At 46.5% G+C, this 23,397-nt stretch overlaps 1 protein-coding gene across 1 annotated transcript in view; it reads left to right on the plus strand.

Annotated features, from left to right (window-relative positions):
- Positions 1–411: 411 nt before the first annotated feature.
- Positions 412–23,397, plus strand: part of DOC2B (double C2 domain beta) — a 125,160-nt gene continuing 102,174 nt past the window's right edge. The window contains exon 1 of the mRNA XM_077836864.1: positions 412–730. Within this exon, the coding sequence (XP_077692990.1) occupies positions 412–730 (319 nt within the window). The remainder of the gene's footprint in view (positions 731–23,397) is intronic.

Below are 23,397 nucleotides of genomic sequence, written 5' to 3' on the forward strand. Positions count from 1 at the left end.
GGGAGCCGGTGCCCTGCCCCTGGGGGGCGGGGCGCGGGGCGGGAGCGGCCCCGCCCGGGCACGGCGATGGGGGGGCCCCGAGCCGCGCACCTGCCCCGGCCGCATTCCGGTGCAGCGCTTGGCGGCGAGCCGGTGACATCACCCGCGTGCCGCCCCCCCCCCCCACCGCCCCCCCCCCAGCCGCCTCGGAGCCGGCCCCCTCTCCCCCCGCGCGCGCGGGCGGCGCGGGCACTGTCTGCCAGGGCGGCCGGCGGCAGCGGCGGTGCGCGGCGAGGCTGGCAGGGGCGAGAGCGCCCGCCCGAGCTGCCCCCGGGAGCCCGCCCGCCTCGCCTCGCCTCGCCTCTCCTCTCCTCTCCTCAGCCGCCGCCGCCGCCGCCGCCGGGGGGGCGCGTCCCGCCCGCAGCCGCCTGCATGACACTCCGCAAGGGGGAGAGAGCGACCATCAGCATCCAGGAGCACATGGCCATCGACGTCTGCCCCGGCCCCATCAAGCCCATCAAGCAGATCTCCGACTACTTCCCCCGCTTCCCGCGCGGCCTGCCCGCCGCCGCCGCCAGCCGCCCCGCCAGCCGCCCGCCCCTCAGCCCCGCCGAGCCGCCCCGCGAGGAGGACGAGGACGTGGACCGGCTCTTCGGGGCGTACGGCGCCAGCGGCCCCGCCGAGCAGCCGGCCCCGCGCCCGGCCGAGGAGGAGGCGGCCGACGCCGAGGGCTACGAGTCCGACGACTGCAGTAAGTTGCCAAGTCCCCCCGGTCCCTGGCCGGAGCTCCCCGCCCCACGGCCCGGGTCTCAGTGCCCGCCCGCGGCGCTCCCCGGCCGGCCGGGTCCTGGGCTCGAAGCTCGCCTGGAGAGCCCCCCCCCGCCCCCGGCAGCGCATGTAGGGCTGGAGGAGGGACCGCGCCTCCGGTGCCCTGGTCCCCGGCTGCAAAGAGCCACCAGTTGCCGCGGCTCTGCCTGGTCGGGGCGGGGGCTCCGCGGCTCAGCTCGCTGGGGGGTGTCGGGCTCTCCAGGCTCGCGGACCGGGGCTCTTCAAGGGGCCGCTGCCCAGCAAGTCTCCGGCCAACCCCCCTCGGGCAACTCCGGAGCGGGAGCCGCACGGGCGGAGCATGTTAAGTGTTTCCCTTGCAGAAGGCACCGCTTTGTTACATGCGGGTGTTTGCGGCTAGATTTAACCCCTCCCCACCCGCAATGTCCTTCCCGCCCGGTGTTAGAGCCGTGGATGTCTGGCTGCGTTGAACAGGGTGGCTGGATCAGCAGCTGCCTGTAGTTAATGAAGAGGGGCCCGATCCTGTCAGGCGTTGACGCCTATGGGAGTTGAGGGTGCTTGGCTCCTTTCAGGCTCAAAGTTTGAAACAAGGAGATGACTAGGGAAGGAGACCAGTTAAGAGCCGACATTGCCCGGAGGTGCTGAGCCTCACTTGGAGGAAAGGAGGACCCCCCAGGAAGCTACAGATGCTCTTTAGGGTCCTGCATTGAGAAGGGTGTAGTCTTCTCTTTGAGAAACGTCATAGCCGTCTATTGTTGCTTCTATGCTTCCTTGCCAATAGCTGGCTAAACTCAGGCTGCAGACGTGAGCCAGATCCTGATCACCCTGGAGTAACTCCCTTAAAGTCACTGTAGTTACCCTGGAAATTGTACAGCGACCTCTGAGATCAGAATCTGCCTAGTATGAATCCAGTGGTCCAAACTGCTGGCAAAGTGGCAGAATTTGGCCTTTGGTGACTCTGAGCAAGTGAGAACCCCGAACTACTCTTTTCTGTGTTCATGGCCTTGTAACCCGGGTTTGGTGGGACATGCCCTCTGCTTGGGAGCTGTCTTGCTGAACCATTCTGGTCTGCAAGTGATGAAAGTGCAGTATTAAGCTGAACTCCCAGCCAAACTGTTAATAACAACTTTAGCCGGATTTGGGTTAGTTGCTACTCTAATTATTGGATCATCTTTGTTCATCCTGACAATAGAAATTGGAGCATTTAGTGGTGGGGGCAGAGATGCATGCAGAAGCAAAGTGCTAAGGGGCTCTGCATCTCTTTTCTTGGCTACTGGAAGATCAGCTGCTAGGATTTCAGGATGTTCAGCTTTGGGCTCTAAAACCCACTTCCCACGCCCCACTAAGTAGTCATTTGGAAGGACTAAGGGCATCCTGGTCCTTCTCATTGACACCATGGAATCAATTAAACTGGTTTCCAGTGGGCCAGCTGGTGTTTGTCTTGTTGCAGCTAAAGTTAAAAATATGTTTCTTACAGTATAACAGGTGGCAGCAAAACTGCTGATGCTGGTTTGCCAGATGTGGTTATTTTTCCACTAGTAAAGATGCAAGAACTAATAAGCTCTTCCTGCTGGTGACAGAGCAGTTAATGCTTGGTGGTTATTTGTATGACAGCAGCACCTAACCGTCCCAACCGAGTTCGGGGCTGCATTGTGCTAGTCACTCTACATACACATAGTAAGGAACAGCTCCTCCGAGTTTACAGTCTAAATAGAAAAGACTGGTGAAGGAAGGATTATTATCCCTATTTTAGGGATTGGAAACTGAGGCACAGTGAGGTTGAGGGACTGGCCCGAGGTTGAGGGACTGGCCCAAGGTCCCACAGGAAGTCAGTGTCAGAGCTGGGATTTGGACACAGATCTCCTAGGTCTAAGTCCAGTACCTTAACCTCACATCTTCACTGACTGATGCATGAATCTGGAATGCCCTTGAACACCTAGATTAATGTCTTGGCATAGAAATAACAGTGATGATTTAGAAGCATTGGTGCCTTTACTCCTGGAGCAGTAAGTGCTGTGAGCAAAGTGTCTGTGCAAGATACAATACAGGGACCTTCTGGGGTTCCAAAGGTCAGAACACTTCCTAGCTGATTGGACTCTCTACAGGCTTTTCCAGGGAAATAACATTACCACTGAGACAGCATCTCGCCAAGCCCTGGATGATCTGAGTGAAGAGACGTCAGGCATCATCTGCTCAGCCCAGAGGAGCAAGGTCACTGCCCCACATGGGCCTCAGTGTCAAAAGCTTCCCTCCTGGCTTGTGAGATTCCTTGCTGACCATGACAAAGCAATGCTAGTGAGGCATCAGGTAGATACAGGCTGCTGATCACATCTTGCACTCAGCCTCTCTTGTTGAAATGCAAGTCTTGCCCTGCAGGAATGCTGCAGGAACTCAGGGAAACGTCTATTACTAGATATTATCTCCCACAGAGAGGATTCACAGAGCTCTCCCTATGGCTGCACTTCTCACCTAGCTCCAAGGAGACGCTCCCAGTGATGGGTAACAGCATTCAGCCTTCCCTAGGGATGAACTGTGGGTATTGGCACAGCCTGGAGGGGAAGGATGATGCTGTGGATAAAGTCTGGTCAGGTGATGTGGCTCCAATTCTTGGCTTGGCCAGTGATTCACTGTGTGATTTTAGGCAAGTCACTTCACCAATCCGTGCCTCAGTTTCCCTACCTGTAAAATGGGAATAATGAAATTTACCCACCCTTCAGGGGGTAGTAACTCCCTTCTGTTTAGAAGGCCCTTTGGGATTATCAGGCAGCCTTGTTCTGGAGTAGCCCAGAGTCTCCTTTCCAGCTCGGTTTACTTCTAGCCTGATGTTATTTCATCACCACCTTTATTTTTTGCTCTTCTCAGTTTGACCGTTCTCCTTTGACACTGGGGTATTTCCCAACCCTGCCCCCCAATAGTTCCAGAGGTAGCAGGAGGGGGATTGGAGATGGCAGGAGGTGGCCAAGTGGACCAGCAAGCTGTGGCCCCCCACTGAGATCACTGTTGAAGAATCAGTTCAGACAGAAGAGAGAAATGGAACAGACCTGTTCAGCCTTCTGGCCTGCCCCCCTACCCTGCCACCCATATAGGAATGTCTCCAGTGTGATCATAGAAAGAGACATTCTAGAAGGACCTGCCAGGTCCCCTCTGGTCCATTCTCTGGACAGTATGGGTTTGCTACTTACAGTGGAGGTTCCAGCCCTCAGTCCAATCCCATTTTAAAACGCCATCAGTAATCTACTCTAACCTATCTCCTAGACACCCCCTTCAAACCATCTGCTTCTCTAGCAAGCAACTCCCTCCTTCCAGAGGAGTGCATCCCTCAGGCAAACTCTTACTGAGGTTGGGGGAGTTTTTTGGCTGAGCAAGAAGGGAAGAAAGACTGAGTAAGGACTCCACCGGGGTTTCAGCCCAGGAGGCAGAAGCCTTCAGTTACATCTTGTCTACTTCTTAGAGATTCTTCTAAATTTCCAAAGGCTTAGAGAATGCAGGGAGAAAATCCGCTGTCTGCATCATTGCTTTTAAGAGCAGAACTGTGTGTTTAATTCTGGTGCTTTGCTAAATCAAAATCATAAGGAGCAAAGAGGAACGAGGATTCCTTCAAGGGAGTGATCCAGACACAAGGCTTAGGGGTGCAGAGAGAAACCACTGGGATTGGAATTTCCAGCTGCCGGAGATGGTGCATACCGGACGGGACCTGCTGCACTGGGTCTTCTCCACCAGGAGAGAGGGGCCCAAGGCTCAGCCTGGGCTTTGCCCTGACTGGCAGAGAACAAGGAGGAATAGACCAGGGAGAGAGCCCCCAGAGGAGGGAACAGACGCAGATTGCAGTGAAGGGGAATAGAACAGTGGCCTGGTTACAGCAGCTCTTCAGGGAGCTGTGGAAGATTTCGGAGGAGCTGAGGAAAACAACTCTAGTCCCCACAGACCAGCGAAGGAGAGGCAATAATCAGCCTGTTGAATGCCGGCTGCGAGAGCTGCAGTGAGCGAGCAGGCCTGGAGGGGCCCAGTGGAGCAGATAATGAGGGGGAAATGTCAGGAAGGCTCCGGGAGAGATGGGAGTAGTGTGGAGCCAGCCCTTACCATCACATACACAATGGACATGCTTGTCAGGGCAGGGGGCACTTGCAAGGTCCTTTATCATACTATAACGACACTTGGTCCTTCTGCAATACCAGTTATCCCTGGATCACCAAGTACTTTGCGAACTGGGGTGAAAGAAGCCTCACAAACCACTGACAGGCAAGTGGGCATGATCCCTGGCTTACAGATGGGGATGCTGAGAAATAGAGAAGGGAACAGCAAAGCCCAGACCATGTCTCCTGCCCCCTTGCCCTGTATTCTGGCCACAGGGAAAGGTTGATGCAAAGGCAGGAGAAGCCAGTGAAGTAGCTGTGACTGAGGAATAAAATCCCTGATGGATCAAAGGGGTGAAGCTAGAAAGTTAAGGCGAAAGGAGAAATCTCTCCCAATGGGGTAGTTCGTGGCACACCAGGCAAGCTGGAGGGAGGAATAGCACTAGACAATTATACTCTGAGGGCCACAGAATTATTATTATTTATTATTAATTGCATTATTATAGCTTGTAGGAGCCCCAGTCATGGACGGACCATGACCCCATTTTGCAATGCTAGGGGCTGTACAAACACAGAACACACAGACGGTCTCTGCCCCAGGCAGCTTACAATCTAAGTATAAGACAAGAGATGGAAACAGACAGGGAAGCAAAGGAAAACATTGAGACAACGTTGGTCAGCATGCTCAGCAGTGGTCTCAGCACACCAACAGCCTAACATTGTCAAGAAGTGTGCTTTAAGCCTCAAGTGCAAATGCTGATTGTCATCAGTGGCCCTTGCAATGTCTGTCAGCCTAGGGGTGGAAGGGAGCCCTGAACTAGGACTCAAACAAGATTCTTTGGTTTTATCACTGCTCTGAGTTTCCCTGAGACCTTGGATAAGTCACTCCCCCTCCCTGTGCCTAAAGTGTTTTGTAGAGATAATGACAGGTTTCAGAGTAACAGCCGTGTTAGTCTGTATTCGCAAAAAGAAAAGGAGTACTTGTGGCACCTTAGAGACTAACCAGTTTATAGAGATAATGACACTTCCCAGATGAGCTTGTGCATGTTTAGGAGGTGCTGTGTCCATCTCTCTCTGTGGGGTCTCAGTGCCAATGGAACATGCTGGATTTTTATTCCTGTACTCAGGTTGCTTGCTATACATGGTTCAAAATCTGGCTGAGACTTTGAGAAGTACTACCCTTTGTTCCATTGAGTTTGTTTTCATCAGATGGTTTTCATTGTTCATAATTGAGCTGCTAATGAGGTGTCAAAGCACTTATACCAACTGAGGAGAAAAGAGCTTTAGGGGGTAGTGACTGGAGGGGAGAAAAAAAAGCAAACACCCAAAAAATCACAGTTTGGGGCATTTTATCGGATCAGAAGTAATTGTAACATAATGTCTTTTTGACAGTGGGGAAGGAACTCACTATAGATTTATTGGAACATCATAGTTTTCTCATCTACTTCCCAGTAGCCTGCAACCTTCCAGTGAAACAAGTCTGTGTATTGCACCCATTACCATGGTGTCTGGGCACCAACATAAGTACAGAAAGCAAAATAGATTGAAAAACTGTCTTCTATGGTGTTTCCTTTATAATACACTGCAAAGAGTGCATGGGCATGGATTTTATTATCACTTATTAATTATTGCTATAGTATTTGCTGTTCTTAGGGAAATTATGCCAGATCATCCTCAGGGCTGCATTCACATTGTTACAGCTGTTGCTCATGTTTCCTTTTGCTGCACAATCAGCTCGCTAGTCCAGAGTAATTGGTTATTCCCAGACGGTCTGTCAAACACTAATGATATCTTTGTTTACATATAAAGTAAGCCAATCTTAGCAGCATGGCGTCGTGTTTGGGGCATAGGGCTGGGAGCCAGGGAAACTGGGTTCTGTTTGTGACACCATCACTGACTGTCTGTGAATTTTGGCAAGTCCCTTATCCTCTGCTGCAGTTCCCCACCTGTAAAACAAGCATGATAATACCTAGCTACCTTAGTAAAGTGCTTTGGGATCCTCTGATGAAAAGTGCCATATGAATGCAATATAGGTAGGCATTATAGGAACACTGTAACTCTCAGAATTGTTAAGGCAGGAGTCACTGGAGGGCACTGTTACACATACTTTAATAATTCTTTTTCACAGTGTGTGAGTGAGCTTTTAGTTCTTGAAGAAGTGCTGCGTTGTTGTTCGTGATACGCTGGTCTTTGCCAGAGAGAAGCTGTGGCAGATACCGCAGAGTTTGCTCGGTACTTTATTTTTGAAGGCAGTTCTTGCGACGAGGTAGTTCCTTGGGAACATGGGCATTGGCAGGTGGGTTGAGATTTCTGAAAGAGGAGACTGCTGATGCTACTTGTGCCTGCCTCTGTCTCATGGTGGGTGTGTATGTGTAATCGAAGGAAATTACATTTAGAATATACCCAAACTCCTCCGACAGGAAGCTGACCTGCAAGGCCCTGCAGAAGAATTTTGCTTCCACGCAGCTCAGCCATGATAGTGTTATAAATATCAGCTGTAGAAAATATTATTTCTAGCCCAGATCGCAGGCCTATCCTGATGTATTGCATCTTGTGACATCTGCTACAAGTGATTCACTGAGAGAGGTTTCTTAGGAAGACACTTATTTTGGGTGAAGAAAATCATTAAGCAGCCAAAGTCATAATGAAGATATTAATTACCAGCTGTTTAAAGGTGGTGATAAGAACAAAAGTAGCAAGGGATGCAGAATCTACAGATGACATGGCAATGTTAGCAGACAACACAGAGTTGCTAACAAAGATGCTGAGAATAAGCAAGGGGGAGAGAAAACAGTTTGGAAATGATCAGGATATTTACATCCTCAAAGCAGCTCCTTAGCATATGTTGCTGCTGCTATTAATAACCTTTCATTTGTCTTTGCGATCCAGATTATGCAAAAAGAATATTTTTACTACACAAATTGCCATTGATTTCAACAGGTGTTTGGATAATATTATAGTAATTTTATTGACACTGTATCAAGTCCAACTTGCCAGCAGCCCATAAAGGCAATGGAAGTGTTTTATACACACAAGTGAGATGTTAAATCCAAGGTTTAAGTGCATTAAAGAGCTTGTGACCCTTTTTGCAAGTAGAGAGGTGTTAAACCTAGGGGGTTGGCCAGCTTCCAGCTTGAGTAATGAACCAATCAGACCTGGAAGTCCCCTTGCAGTTTCACTTGAGATATTTTACTGATTGAAAGGCATTTATATGGGATAAATATATATCTTCTTTACTACTTACCCTGAGACATAGTGCAGCTTTGCTGCATATTGTTGAAAAGCTGCCATGTTCCACACTAAGTGGTGGCTGCATTTCAGTGGTGGGGAATGTGATCTGTGTACATGTATAATGACAAGTTTCAGAGTAGCAGCCGTGTTAGTCTGTATTCGCAAAAAGAAGAGGAGGACTTGTGGCACCTTAGAGACTAACACATTTATTTGAGCATAAGCTTTCGTGAGCTACAGCTCACTTCATCGGATGCCTTGTGGCACCTTAGAGACTAACAAATAGCTCACAAAAGCTTATGCTCAAATAAATGTGTTAGTCTCTAAGGTGCCACAAGTACTCCTTTTCTTTTTGTGTACATGTAGTTCACCAAGAGCTCCGGTACCCTTTGGGCTCAGAGCTTTTCTTTGGGAGTAGGGCATTGTTCCTTTCTGAGGTGTTTTTGCTGCAGTTTTCGGGGGGCACTTGTTGGCACTGTAGCTACTGTGAGAAGCGTTCAACAAAACAGCTCAGAGGTAAATGGATTTTGTCTAAGCTAATCAGACTCTTTCCTGGTAGAGAACTGTTAGGGTGGGACCAGGCTGGAATTCCCATCTATCTGAGGTGCTTATTTGGCCTCCATTATCTTTGTGTCTGAGCACCTCACAATCTTTAATTCATTTCTCCTTACAACACCCCATAAGGTAGGGCAGTATTATTATCTCCAGTGTATGGAAGGGAACTGAGGCAGAGAGAGACTTGAGCCTGGTCCACACCTAAAACGTAGGTTGACCTAGCAATATCAGTCAGGGCTGTGGAAAAAATTACACCCTTTGTGATGTAGTTAAGTCAACCTAAACTGCACTGTAGATGCCGGTAGGTTGTTGAAAGAATTATTCCGTCAGCCTAGTTACCCCCTCTCAGAGGAGAAAAACCCCTTCTGCTGACATAGACATACCCTTGCCAGAGGTCGCTCAGGAAGTTTGTGGTGGGCAAGGACTTGAATCTCCTAAGTCATAGGCTAGTACTTTAATCACTAGACTGTTCTTCCTCTCTACATACCAGCTACGTCTTCTGTCCTGACATGTCCCCAGCTGTGAGCCAAACTCAGCCCCCAGAGAAACCAGGTGCTATTACCATGTAAGACTGTCTCCACTTACACCAGGGTTGAATTTGCCCCAGGACATCTTCTGTGTGAGCTAAGGGTGGCATCTAGGAAAGCTTGATGTTATCTGCCTCCACAAAGCGGCAGGGGTCGGGGATCAATCTAGCTTGTGTTCTGTCTCCCCAATTCCCAATCCTCCTCCTGAGACCCCAGGAGGGGAGACTCAGGTAGGATCTCCGGGGGCAGTCTGCACACAGTGCTCATGTCTGTCCAGGTGTCCATCTTCGTCCTCCTGGCTGCAGTGAAGATCTGAGCACAGGCCTGCCACAGAAAGGAACCATTTTGCCAGTAGCCTCAAGCAGTTCAGGCTAATGAGTGGACCATGTGGAATCATCTTAATAATAGGCCTAATTTTGAGTGGGCTGGCTCTTCCCACCCCCTGCAGTGTGCCATTTGTTAACCTTTTCATCCCATCTCCTTCAGCGGAGGCTGTATAGGAGGTCAACACTCCAGACAAGCTCCTTTCCAAGGCAATTGCTAGTAGCAAAATAGGCAGCCATGGATCAGAAGGGATTCTGTAACCAAACTTGCTGACTGGAGATAATCATCTCCCAAGCCATGGATTTTACTCCCATTGGCCATGAGCCAAAGCAGAGTGGATAAAAATCAATGATTTAAAAAAAAATCGAATTTTTTTATTTAAATCGGATTTTTTTGGTTAAAATGCTTTTTGAGGAAAAAACCTATCTAAAGATAGTTTTAATTAAGGTAAATTGTAGCTCAAAGATATCTCATCATGGAATAGGGATTATAAATTCTAATTCTATAGTATGAGAATATATTCGTGTAATGTTTAAGAAAAGCTTTGTAAATGCGTTCCAATAGTTCATGGATTAGGGACCCAATCTTATGGGGTTCCAGGGGCTTCTGTATAGTTTATTAAGGTTAATCTTTCTATCTACCCAATGGAACTCAGTGCTAAGTCTAGAAGATACCATCAGAGATGCTTAATTTTGCAGTTCTCAAACTGTGGGGTTGTGTCTCCAGAGATAACATGCTTGTTAACAGCAAAAATGTTTTTAAATAAATAAATAAATATATAGAGGTGAGAAAGAATAGACCACAACCTCAAATTGTCCCTCTGCAAATTTGTGTACACAGAGTCCATCCCTTACCTCGCTCTAAAAGGGCAAAGTTTCAAAAAGTTCAATGAATAGAAGATTGTTGGGGGAGGAATAGATCTGGACAAGGAGAAGAAGTCTGGAGATAAATGTGAGACGGGAGGGACAGGCAGTAGAAACAAAAGTGAAACTGTTTGAGCAGCATATTCCAGAAGTCTTGAGGTCTTTCTGAGTGTAGCCTTCATTGATTTGAGATCTACAATACCATTCTCTCACTAGACACCAGTTTGGGTCTCATCTATCTCTGAGTTGTGAAGAATATGTATTAAGGTTATAACAATCAACGAGAATGCACTTTTATGTATAAATCCATAATTAAATAGTCTTCCTGACTAGTGATTTAAATCATAATTTAAATCAAATCCACCCTGAGCCAAAGCCTACTGGAGTCAATGGAAGATTCTTGCCAACTCCAAGAAGCTTTCAAGCAGGCCCAGGTAATGCAGCTTCCTCCTTTCCCCCTTCTCAGCTTTTTGCACGTGCTCCTGGGCACAGCATCTTCGTTAAGCATGCCTGCAGCGATGGCATGGGTGATCATTAAGGATAGTGCTGTATTTTATTAGTCCACCAAAAATAGCTATTAAATTGCATCTGTGTACAGTGAGACCACTACTGTGCTGCCAGCAAGAGGCTTCCCAAGGATATGGTCTTCCAAAATGTGTCATAGGTCCAGTGCTGAAAAGCAAAATGCCCAGGGTAGCAGGATGTGCGCACAGGAAGGAGAGTCACAGTTGTGACTGCAGCTGCCTGATGACCCTGAAGAGGGCTGGAGTTAATGGGAGTTGAGGGCACTGCAGGAACAGGCCCTATGGGCTGCCAGGTGCTCAGTGCCCTCAACTCTCATTTGGCTTGTAGAGACTGAATTTCCACAGGCAGCTCCTGGAAGACCAGTCACTTGGTTTTGGTTTGTATGAGCTTGTAGCTATCAAAGATTTCCTCCTCCCTACATTTCTGCAGGATAATTTTCTGTCCTTTGCAGTTATTCTCTTGTTGCTCAGCAGTCAAACGCCATGGAAGGTAGGGCTTTAAAAGCATCTCCTCTCAGTGTGGCTCTTAATGCTGAGAAGAGGTCAGTGACCCCTGTGCATGGTGGTGAGCCTCTCCTCTGGCCCCTTAGCAGCAGCACTGCTGTTGTACTGTGTTGGTGAGTCACATTGCATGTGTGCAGGGACCTCCTCTTACCAGCGGCTCCATGACTGATCTGTTCACTCATCGCTCAGATATTCCAAAGCCCAAGTGCTTGCTAAGTTCTTCATCTTTATATTTAACACTAAAGGCAATATTTTTGGTTGTTAATTGCAATGCTGAATTTCATTAAAAAAAGAGAGCAAGAGAGAGAGATTTGAAGGCCATTTCTAAATTGAAATTGCTGAAAGTGTAATTGCTCATGACATCAGGGACCATTTAGTACTGTAAAACATAATTGCATCTCTGAACTGTTCTGAGGAGATAAGTGAATGCTCCTAGTTTGAGAAGATAGAAGACCTATGAGCACTCCATCATCTGGCTACACAAAGAATGGGCTCAGCAGGCGGGAGCCCATCAGAGGTTCGACACTATCTTGGTCCGTAACCTCTGGAAAATGGAGAAGTAGTCATTAAGCCTGTAGGCTTAAGCTTTTTTGGGGAAAACAAACAAACAAAAATCTTCTGAGAAGGTGGAAGCTTGAAGAGTTTTGTTACTTTCTCATTCCTGATTCCACTGAAGTCAACAGAAAAACATCCTTTGTGGCTGAAAGGAGTAGAATCCGTTCCCACAGGCAGGAAAGGACCCCTGCTCTCTCCTGTTTGCTTGAAGGCATGCACTGTCTGAATTGAAATGTTTTCTCCTGTGTCCCAGAGAGCCTGTAGCCAGCCCACCTTGGGCTCTGACCTTACCAGACCTCACCAGCTCAGTGGAGTAAACCAGGGGCAATCCGGGGATGGGAGACTTGCATGGAAAAATCAGGTGTTGCAGCAAGGGGAGGTTGGTAATCCAGTGGAGGGTCCTGTCCTCTGAATCCGTGCTGAACCCATTCCCAAGGATAGTGCTAGCATGCCTCTTGGATAGTCTGAAGGGCAGGATTTTCAAAAGCACTCAGTTTCAGCCTAACTCTTCCCCCTCCTCACCCCCCCCCCCCATTTGGAGTCAATGCTAAAACTCACATTGACTTCAACAGGAGCAGTTAGACCAATGATAAGTCCCACCTTAAAGCCCTGACTGCTTATGGTCATCGAGGTCTAGAGGTATTGTGGGCACACTTCACACCTTGCAGGATCTGTCCCCAGAAGTCCTTTGGAACTTTTCACCAAGGTAGACATGTTAGTTGCAGTGTCATATGCAAACTGTTCTCGATCCCTAGTAGCTTCAGCTCCCTTACCCACCACGGACCCGCAGCGAGTGCTGTGAGACCATGCAGCGGTCACTGTTGGGCTGGAGAGATCTCCCTTTATACTTTAGTCTGGAAAGGGCCTGGGGTTCCTGTCTGGATGAGAAGCGCTATAGATGTAGAGGGTGTTACTGTTCTGACTGTAATCACAGCTGCTGTGGAGAAAGCAGTCAGCTCTTCCGTCATCCCTAGTAAACTGCTGGGCTGGATTACACAGTGTAACTCCATTAACTTCCATGGATTTATTCCTGATTTACACCAGCGCAAGCCGGGGCGAATCAGGCTTTGCAGCTGTAAAAAAAAAAAAAAAAAAACCCTGTGGATGTGCAACAGATACACAAATGCACCTACATGTCAGCTCGCAGCATGCAGTTGATTCAGAATGTAGCATTATCTCACCCCCCAAAAGCCCTTGACGAGCTGTAATTAGATTACAAACGGAGGCAAGAGCGCCTGAGCCTCTACCTGCTGAAGAGATCTTGGGTAATACTTGGCTGAAATTGCAGTAAATTATCTCCGTTCCTTCTGAGGAGTCATGTACTGACATTTGCATGGGGCTCTAAATTCACAGCTTTACTTGTTGCTTTTCGGGGCCTTAAAAATTAGTTCCAATGGGGGGAGGAATTAAAGCAGTGGCAGAACAGGGACCTATCTTTTATAGTGCATTTTAAAAACCCAGTTTCTGAAGAAGGTTACTGAACCTATGCTTTCTCTGAGGGCGAGCTAATCCAGCCAATCCCCTGGCAGTCTTTTCATGGCTCCTCTGATCTGCCTGGCACAAAATCCATGAGCAGATTATCTTGGGAGCAGTATTGCTGATAAGTATAGGGACTTAAAGCTTACAGACTCCCTTGTAATTAGTTCTGTAGCATGTTTTGGTACACACCTCCCTTCTCTCCACCACACAACCTTGTGGGTTTTTTCCCCAATAATCGTTAGTCCCTGAAATGTAAAACTTAATAGGAATGGCAGGGGGGAACCTCTCTCAAGTAATAAATTCCTTCCCCTTTAGTTGGAGTAAGACTGTTCCTACAATTGCTTTGCTAAGTTTGGTCCAGTTATCCAAACAATAGGGCTTCGTCCGCATCCCACCAGGGAACTATTCCACAGCTGAATAGATCTCACCATCAGGAACATTTCACCTTTGCTGAATAGCCTCCCATTTGGGGGGAGGGATAGCTCAGTGGTTTGAGCATTGGCCTGCTAAACCCAGGGTTGTGAGTTCAATCCTTGAGGGGGCCATTTGGGGCAAAAAAACTGGGGATTCGTCCTGCTTTGAGCAGGGGGTTGGACTAGATGACCTCCTGAGGTCCCTTCCAACCCTGATATTCTGTGACATAATGTCAGCACCTTGCACTGGGCTAAATAATTCTTCTTTCTTTGTGTCATGGACACCCTGCAGATAGTCTGAGATGGTTCTAATATCCTCCTGCTGGTTGCTGCTTAAGCCAAGTAACACCTATGCAAGTTCTTTCCATCTTTTCTAGACAGTCAAGCCCTGTAGCCCTTTAATTGTTTCATTTGCTCTTCTCTGAATTCCCTTGTCTCTCTGATAATGAGATGCCCAGAACCAAACCCAGTATGATGCCTATCCATGTCCAGCTGGATGGCCAAGGTTAGCCAGTCAGTTCTGCCCTATGCAGTCCTGGTTAGCTGCTGTTTATCCTCGAGAAGGTTGAACCACGATGACGCCAGTTGAGCATGTAAAACATTTTGTTTGCATTGTTGTTGTCGTGTTGGTCCCAAGGTATCAGAGACACAAGGTGGTGGGTGAGGTAATACCTTTTATTGGACCAACTTCTGTTTGTGAAAGAGACAAGCTTTTGTGCTGCACTGAGTTCTTCTTTGGCATTATACAGCAAGAGGGCACCTGACTTATATTGCAAGGGAAGCATTTTGGTCCCAAGATGATAGAGGGCCTGTTTAATGTCTAGACTGAGGTGGGTCAGAACGGTTGTCCCTTTCACTTGGGATGCTCAAGATCCAAATCTCAATTCTGTGGCAATCTCTAGCTTTAATTGATTCTGGCAATATTCCAGCGCCCTTGCACCTTTCTGACCTGTTGGTCAGTGAAAGCTGTCTGAAAGAGCCCATGCATTCTATCATCCCTTATAAACTGAGGCCCTAATAGTTTAGGAGACAAATAGAGATTTATTGTTGTACTTGCCTGTTATTCAGAGGGTATAAATAGAAGCTGCCTGCCTCAGCCTCTCAGTCACCCAGCGTGCTGATAGGAAATGCCAGCAGTAAACAGTTTATCTGGACTTTGCCAGTAATAGCCATGCAAACTGCCACTCCCTGACACCTCATTGGCTGGTAGGTTCCAAAACAGATGAGAGGTATCTCAAGGCCAGGTTCTGAGATGCATCAGCATTTTATTCCACCCTGTAAATTATTTTGTGGCCTGTTGAATTAATCCTAATGTCCAAGGACTGCCAATAAAAGAGACCACGTTCCTGTACACATCAGATTTATCTCCCTTTTAAATCCTGTGTTAAATGCCAAACTTGGCTAGCACCTTCCCATCAATCTTTCATAGTTTATAGATGGAAAAAGGATCAAAACCTACTAATGAGTTCAGGTCTCCTAATGGTTATTTTATCATAGGAGCAGAATTATAATGTAATAATGTATCCTGGCTATTGTCTTGAGATTTCTATGTGGCAGTTTTATAATTCCTTATGGAGGCCTGTTTTATTTTATTTTAATTTTTTTTATTTGCAATCTGTATGATTAAAGGTCAGTGCCAGGAATAGCCCAGAACTTTCTAAAATATGTCTAGTAAGCAGTGTTTCCGGTCTAATTGCTGTCCTTTCATCTTTGAGAAACTTGCTTTTCAAAAGCACCATCCTAGTTTTCAACTCAAATGTGACGTTTGGTAAAAACCGGGGGGCGGAAAGTAACAAAGCAAGCAAGAATTCTGCTTAGCTTCATTAACGGCCCCATTCAAAGCCTACATAGGCATTGGGAGTCTTTCCATTAGAGTTGATAAGCTTTGGACTCTAATTCTGTCCTCTAATAGAGGAATCCTGCTGTAGGTCCTGATATATGAAGGCCCATCACTTAAAGGTGACTTGAAAAAAAGGGTGGAAGTACTGAGGTTGAGTGCACGTTGTGGATTACCTGCTGCTTGTCTGTGGTGTAGGTATTTTGGCTGTGAATGTTTGCACCATCTGCTTCCATTGCTGGGTTGGGGATATTATATTCCTTCAAGTGCATTTGCCGTCTCTTGGCTTTGAATAGTTTGAATGTAGAGGCATCTCAATTGCATTCTGTCGTGTGAGATCTAAATTTGATGGCATCTTCTAAGTCCTTATCAGAAATGCCAGCTATGCTTTTGTCCCAAATGTGCTCACTTTTACTGGCCCCAAATTCCCAGTGTTCCTCTTACTCCTAGTAGACTTCTAACACATGCTTTGACTGGTTCTCCGGGCTCTGTACTGCACTGGTGCAAGTACTTTCCTGGATGACGGTATGTTTCGGCTGACAAAGCAACCATCGGACTTCCTAAGGACTGTGTCTCAGTCCCTCAGATGTGTTTGTTCCTCCAGCACATAAGTGCTGAAAACATACTCAGCTTCTCTACACAATGTATAAATGAAAGAGCTCACCTGGAAGCCACCTTTCTCTCTTCTGAGCTTGATGGTCACCTGAAAGCATGTGTCACGCTGCTTCCATTCTGGCCATTCTGCGAGTCTGGTAAAGTTTAGATGCTCCAGCTCAACAAATTTAGGCATCTTGTTTACAGTCATGAACACTCAGTCTTTCACAGGTTTACTTCTGGCACCAGGTCATGATATATGGAATCCACATGTTTTCTGAAACAGTAGGTATTTAAAAAAATAGCTACAGACACAATCAAACAGATACCCCCATAGCTTGAGTTCCAGCTTTTTCTCCTTTGTTTACCACACCCTGCTTGGAACTCTGTACAGCACACAGAGACCTCTAGTGGCTGAATAATATACTGCGAGTAAACATATGATTACAGGAACTGTCATCCTATCCACTATAAGCCCTTTTCTCAGAGATATGCCATTATAATTTTCTGCCAGGCAGGTTGCTGAGGGTGGAGGCATTAGGGAGTCTTTCACAGAGTCCTTCTCATGTACACCATGTGCATCTGCACAGTCAAACCCTTTCATGGGAATGGTCTGCATACAAGGGGTAGGGTCTGGATCCTCAGTGTCACGTTCTGACCTAGAGAGGGGAGTTTGACTTTTATCCCTCTGCACTCCCAAAATGTGGGGGCTGTGCTCCAGTCTGAGCCTCTCTCTAGATGAAGACTGATGTGTTATTCCAGACTTTGTGCTATGTTACCCCCATAGAAAACCCAGTAAAAAGGGGAAAATAGCCATCCAAAGACTAAACACATGCCTCATGGAGGGTCCTTTAAATTAATTACTCCAAAATGCTTTGGGGTCAGGCATATAAAATTCAGTAATTTCCTGTGGGTATACTAGCTCTTTGTGTCTTGACATGTGAGACAAGATGATAATGCATTTGCGCTTCTCTGTTAAGAGCCCAAAACAAATACAGCTGGATGTCACCCGATAGACCTATTGCCACAGCTAGTGAAACAGGATAAGTATCTTTAATCTTCCAGGGACTTCTTTGTGGTGGGTCCTTTTTTATCCCCCCCTTCCAGCAAAGAGGATGCTGTATACATGAGAGTTTTGGAAAGTGAGGCTGGCTGTGTGGACTGCTCCAGACCTTTAACTTTGAGTTGCTGGGTAAAGGAGGCTTTGCAGTGAGTGGAAAGGGCTGTGGGAACCCCAGAGGAAACAACTGATTCAGCACCTGATATCAGGGAAGCTGAGCTAGAGAAATTGGGTATGGATGGGGAAGGAACACACAGACAGCTGATGCTAATAAGGTGAGCGGTATCTTGTGAATGCTTAAATACATTAGGTGGAGCAGGTGAGCTGGATCTGTCGGGATGAATGACTCTCACAGAAGGCAGAGAACTAGTGTAGTCCAGTGGGTGGCGTACTGGGTTGGCAGAGGGGAGACGTGGGTTCTATTCCCAGCTCCACCACTTACCTGCTGCATCCTGGGGCATGTCATTTCAACTCCCTTTGCTGCTGTTTCCCCTTCCACTCTTAGCCTGGCTTGTCTGTGTAAGCTGTAAGCTCTTCCTGGGTGTCTGGGCAGCCCAATGGGATGCAGCTCTCAGCTGAGGCCTCTAATAGCTGTTCAATCTGAATGATAACATTTGTAGAGCAAAAGCTGTTTCTAGATTGGCATCTGTGCTCTGACATGGTGATTGTTAACAATGGGGGAGTCTTAAAGCCACTAAAGTCAATGGAAGGACTCCCAGTGACTCCAGCGAGAGCTAGATCAGGCCCTAAAAGGTTGAGTCTGAGGATGATCTGCAGGCCAGTTTGACCTGTAACAGAGGTGCCAATATGGACAGCTGCCTGCCAAGAACTGTGCTGAGACCTCTGACCAGCCTTGAGATAAAAGGTTCCCTATCCCATTGTCAATCACCACATAAGAGTTTGACTTTTAAGGCCAGTCGCTTAGCTTGAGGTTCTGCTCAAGCACATTAGTAAGGTGATAATACCTATCTCTCATCTTCACCCAGCTTTTCATCTGTAGCTCTCAGAGCCCTTTACAAAAGAGGCTAGTATTATTAGCCCCATTTTACAGATGGGGAAACTGAGAGGTGAAGTGACTTGCCCAAGGTCTCGCAGCGGCAGAGCAGAATAGAACCCAAGTCTCTGATTCCCAGTCCAGTGCTCTGTCCACTAGGTCATGCTGCCGCCTCTTAGAACTAACTGTATGGTGCAAAGGTGCTGTAGGATGTAGACTACAACTTGTCTGCGGACAACCTTTATGGAACAGTAGTGCTGAATGGATACAAACAAAAGTTTCAGGCCCTCTCGGCAGAAAGTGCTGATCTCAGTAGTCATGATAAAGAGGAGGCCAGATTCTTCCACCAAGGAGATAAGCTGCAGTTCTCAGCATGCTTCACTTGTTCATTAAAAGAAACACAGAAACATATGAGCATCTGCTTCAGTGTTTTGGTTCCTTTAAATTTTGTCTGCCTTGCTGGAACTAGGATTTCTGTGCACCAGCAGCACCTGAGGGTGAAGAGTCGTTTCTGGGAGGATGATTGGTTTGTTCATTTCCTGGCCAAATTCCGGTTTCAAGCCAAGCCTGTAATTTGTTTTTTAGATTACAGAATCCATCAGGCTAAAAGCTCCCTTCATGAGATTAAACTATTCTAGCTGAACTCAGGACAATTAGAATTCAGGGATCTCAGCAAATTAATGATTAAGGGGCCTTCTCAGCAAACACATGGAAATACGCAAACTCCAATTCTGGGAGATTTCTTCAACACCTAAGGTGACCTGAAGACTTGTGAAGTTCGGCTGACTCAGCTTTAGCAGATGGGATAGTTGGCATTGGAAAATGGGAGCTATGTGTCTCAGTCTGCTGCTGGGACGCCTGTTTGTCATGGAGGATTCAACTAATTATAGCCACAGCTTGGAGGGCTGTGGAAGACTTGGATGGAGCCCACCGTTTTCTGGCGTCTGAATAATAATGATCTTATGTCTCTATAACTCCTCATCTCCAGGATCCCAACATGCTTTACAAACTATAAGCAGGGATCGCTTACCTGCTCCTGAAGTGCAGCCACCAGTAGTTGGCAGCGTGGCAATGTATGATATAGGAAGTTAAACGCTCTAGATAATACTAGACTCTGTGGGCCAAATTCAGAAATAATGTGCAAGGTGATGTAATCTAGCCCTCGTCCTGCTTTAATTTACATCTTCGAGCTCTCTGTTGTATGTTATACTGATTTAGGGCTCTTCTGCAGTAACAGTTCCAGACTAACTCCCTGCATGGATACAGTATTCTGGAATAAAAGTGGATTTGGAAGCACACTAATTATTCTGCAATAAGTTGTGGCTATAATTAGCTGAATCCTTCATGGTAAACGGGCACCCCTGCAGCAAACTGAGAGACATAGCTCCCATTTTCCACTGCAAACTAGCCCAGTTGCTAATGCTGAGTCAGCAGAACTTGACAAGTTTTCATTTTAATGTAGGGGTCTGTCGTGGGCGTGCTACTGTTCTATATTTTCATTAGGGACTTGGATAAAAGCATGGAGAGTATGCTTATAAAACTTGCAGATGACACCAACCTGGGAGTGGTTGCTAGCATTTCGGAGGACAGGATTAGAACTCAAAATGACCGTAATAAATTGAAGAATTGGCCTGAAAGCAACAAGATTACATTCAGTAAAGACAAGTACAAAGTACTACACTTAGGAAGGAAAAAATCAAACACACAGCTACAAAATGGGAAATAACTGGCTAGATGAAAAAGATCTGGGGGTTATAGTGGGTCACAAATTAAATGAGAGTCAGCAATGTGATGCAGTTCCGAAAAGGCTAATATCATTCCAGGGTATATTATTATGAATGTCATATGTAAGACACAGGAAGTAATTGTCCCATTCTACTCAGCACAGGTAAGGCCTCAGTTGGAGAACTGTATCTGGGCACTACTCTTTAAAAAAGATGTGGACAAATTAGAGAGAGTCCAGAGCAGAGCAGCAAAAATGGTAAAAGGTTTAGAAAACTTGACCTATGAGGAAAGATTTAAAAACCTGGGCATGTTTAGTCTACAGAAAAGAAGACTGAGGAGGGGGGACCTGTTAAGTCTTCAAGTATGTTCAGGGCTGTTATAAAGAGGACTGTGGTCAATTGGTCTCCATGTCCATTAAAGTAAGTAACGGATAAGAAGTAATGGTATTAATCCCCAGCAAGGGAGTTTTAGGTTAGATATTAGGGAAAACTTTCTAACTATAAGGATCATTAAGCTCTGGAATAGGCTTTCGGGGACGTGTGGAATCCCTGTCATTGAAAAACAGGTTAAATAAACACCTGTCAGGATGGTTTAGGTATACTTGGTCCTGCCTCACTGCAAGGGGCTGGATGAGATGACCCCTTGAGGTCCCTTCTAGCTCAGTATTTATATGGTTAGAATCATGTAACTGATTCTCTGAATAAAGTCACTTTTATTGCAGAATGGAGTGTCCACATAAAGAGCTATTCTGGAATCACTGTTGTGGAATATCTCATTTTGCAATAGCTATTCTGCTTGATTTCCTTGTGTAGACAAGCCCTCAGATTCCTTTGGATATCACTCGAATGGGTACAAGTAGGCCTGATTAAACTCCCTAAATTACACTGCTTTACTCACCACCTCTAAATTTGTGCGTATGTGAAAGTATACGCATGTGGAATATACGTGATGGTTGGGCCTGGATGACTGCTGGTGCCCTCAGTGGTCTGTGAGTGACACAAGCATCCTAATTCGAGAGAGGGATACTGTGAGTTATGCAGTTCTTTCCTCAGCGGTCAAGTCCTCTCAGCACCTGTAATGTGCGCATTGCTTAGATTATCATTGTTTTAGCCATTCAGAATTCATAGATTTTTAAAGAAGAAGGGATCATCTAGTCTGACCTCCTGACTAACACAGGCCACATAATTTCACCAAGTAAATCCTGCTTCGAGCCCATATCTTGTGGTTGAGCTAGAACACATCTTTTAGAAAGACATCTGATCTTGGTTTAAAGACTTCAAGTGATGGAGAATCCACCACCTCCCTAATTTAATTGCTCTCCAATGGTTAATTACCCTCACTTAATAATGTGTGCCTTATTTCTAGCATGAACTTGTCTAACTTCATCTTCTAGTCACCGAATCTTGTAATTTTATTGAAAATGCTTTGCATGTTGGTTTTGATTCTTTCCATTATCTGAATCCTGTATGTGATGTCGAGGAGAGTGCTGTTACCTAGGGAACAGTTGTGGGATTCCATTTTTTGATTGGGTGTGGTGTTAGATCAGAGGGTGGAGTTCAAAAGGGTAGATGCGTGTGTACAATGCACAAACAGAAAACGTGCCTGCTGGTGAGTTCATGTCCCTTTGAGCTTGTGACCTGAAAAAACTTTGTTGAACTTGAGGGACTGCTGGCAGGCTCTGCTGTACTTTGGAAAATATTGTTAGGGGATGAGTGAAAGTGCTAGAATCCAGGGCTTCATTTGGCTGGAGTAGGGGAGATGGTTCTGAGTCTCTGAAGAAGGACTATTTTAAAGGGACACCTTAGGATAACCATAGAATCCTAGAAATGTAGGATTGGAAGGGACCATCACCTAGTCCAGCCTCCACCCTGAGGCAAGACCAAGTAAACCTAGACCATTCCTGACAGATGTATAACCTGTTCATAAAAGCCTCCAATAACAGGGATTCCACAACCTCCCTTGGAAGCCTGTTCCAGTGCGTCTATCCTTAGAGTTAGATATTAGGAAAAAAGCTTTCTAATTTAAATTTCCTCTGCTGCAGATTAAGCCAGTTACTTCATATTCTATAAGTATTGTAAAGGACAGACAGCTCTGGGTTAGTGACAATCCATCTGATCATCCGAAGAGAAAGGAATTTAAAAATCCAGTTTGCTTTTCACCAGTCATACTGTTTGTTTGCTGTATTTTGCATTCCACTCATCTGGGACCATGAAACTGGGCCACTCATTGTCACTTTGGTTTCCTGTCAGCTTTACTTTCTTATTCTTATGCACTTTACTAGTGCTGCAGTGTCTTGGTTGCATGTACAACAGGTGAATGTTGATTTGTTTAAAATATATTGTGTTTTTATTTATTTAACCCCAAAATATTTATATCTTTTTCAAGTTAGTTTTACATTTGGGGTCCAGCAGGACGTGAGAATAGTGCCCATTGGTGGATCATTTGGCTAGAGGGGTTAATATACAAATGTGCATTCTGTTTATGCCAAGAATGGTGGAAATTACAGCAGGTGTGTGGAGCAGTTATTTCAGCCTACTGTGGAGTCGTTTCCAGCATGTGTATGTGGGAACAGATCTGATCCTACCTCCATGGACAGGCATGTGGTCAGTGCATGGACAGGATCATATTTCAAGGCATGGTCTCTGGTGCAGAGCATTCTTTAACTCTTACCAAGATGGAAAATAATCAGTTTGGTTCTCTTAACAGAGCGGCTCGGCGGAATTTTGAGTCCATCTTAATATAGTGCTATCCTCTCATGTAGGGAAATGCCAGACTCCTCCTGACTGAAAATTACTTATTGGAGCTCTGTTTGCTTCGAGCCTCCTGGTGTTTGCAAAGACTCCTGGCAGCAGGTGCACGTTTAAGACCGGGAGCGGCACATTTCAGCTTGAGGCAGTGGACGCTGCTGCCCAAAGTGCACCTGCCTCTGTCCGATTAAGAACAAGCACCGCACGGAATGGCATTCACAGCGGTGCTAATTATTCTGCACCTGGGGCCATTAAAATCTGCAATAGCAAACGACACGATGGCAGGGCCACGCGCTGTTTGCTTCCTTCAGGGCAAAAGGTATAATACTAAGAGCAGGAATGAATTCCTCTCTCCAGGCTCAGCAGCCATCTCTCTCTGTTTCTAATCTCTTGTCCGTGTTGTATCCCTCTGACGATTCAGGAGCAGTGTTGATGGTAATTTCCACTCCATTTACCCAAGGGAACGGTGCCTATAGCTGCAGTGTGGGTCACCTCCTCCTCCAGAGGATGTAAATCAGGGGGTAACGGGGTTGGGGCAGGGTATTCGGGGCTCCAACATGGGAGGCAGAACATCCTTGGAAAGGGAAAAGGTATTAATTATCGTACAGTGCAGGTTCTGTTTTAAAATAA

The sequence above is a fragment of the Eretmochelys imbricata genome, chromosome 17 (genome assembly GCF_965152235.1).
Source record: "Eretmochelys imbricata isolate rEreImb1 chromosome 17, rEreImb1.hap1, whole genome shotgun sequence".
Classification (NCBI taxonomy): Eukaryota; Metazoa; Chordata; order Testudines; family Cheloniidae; genus Eretmochelys; species Eretmochelys imbricata.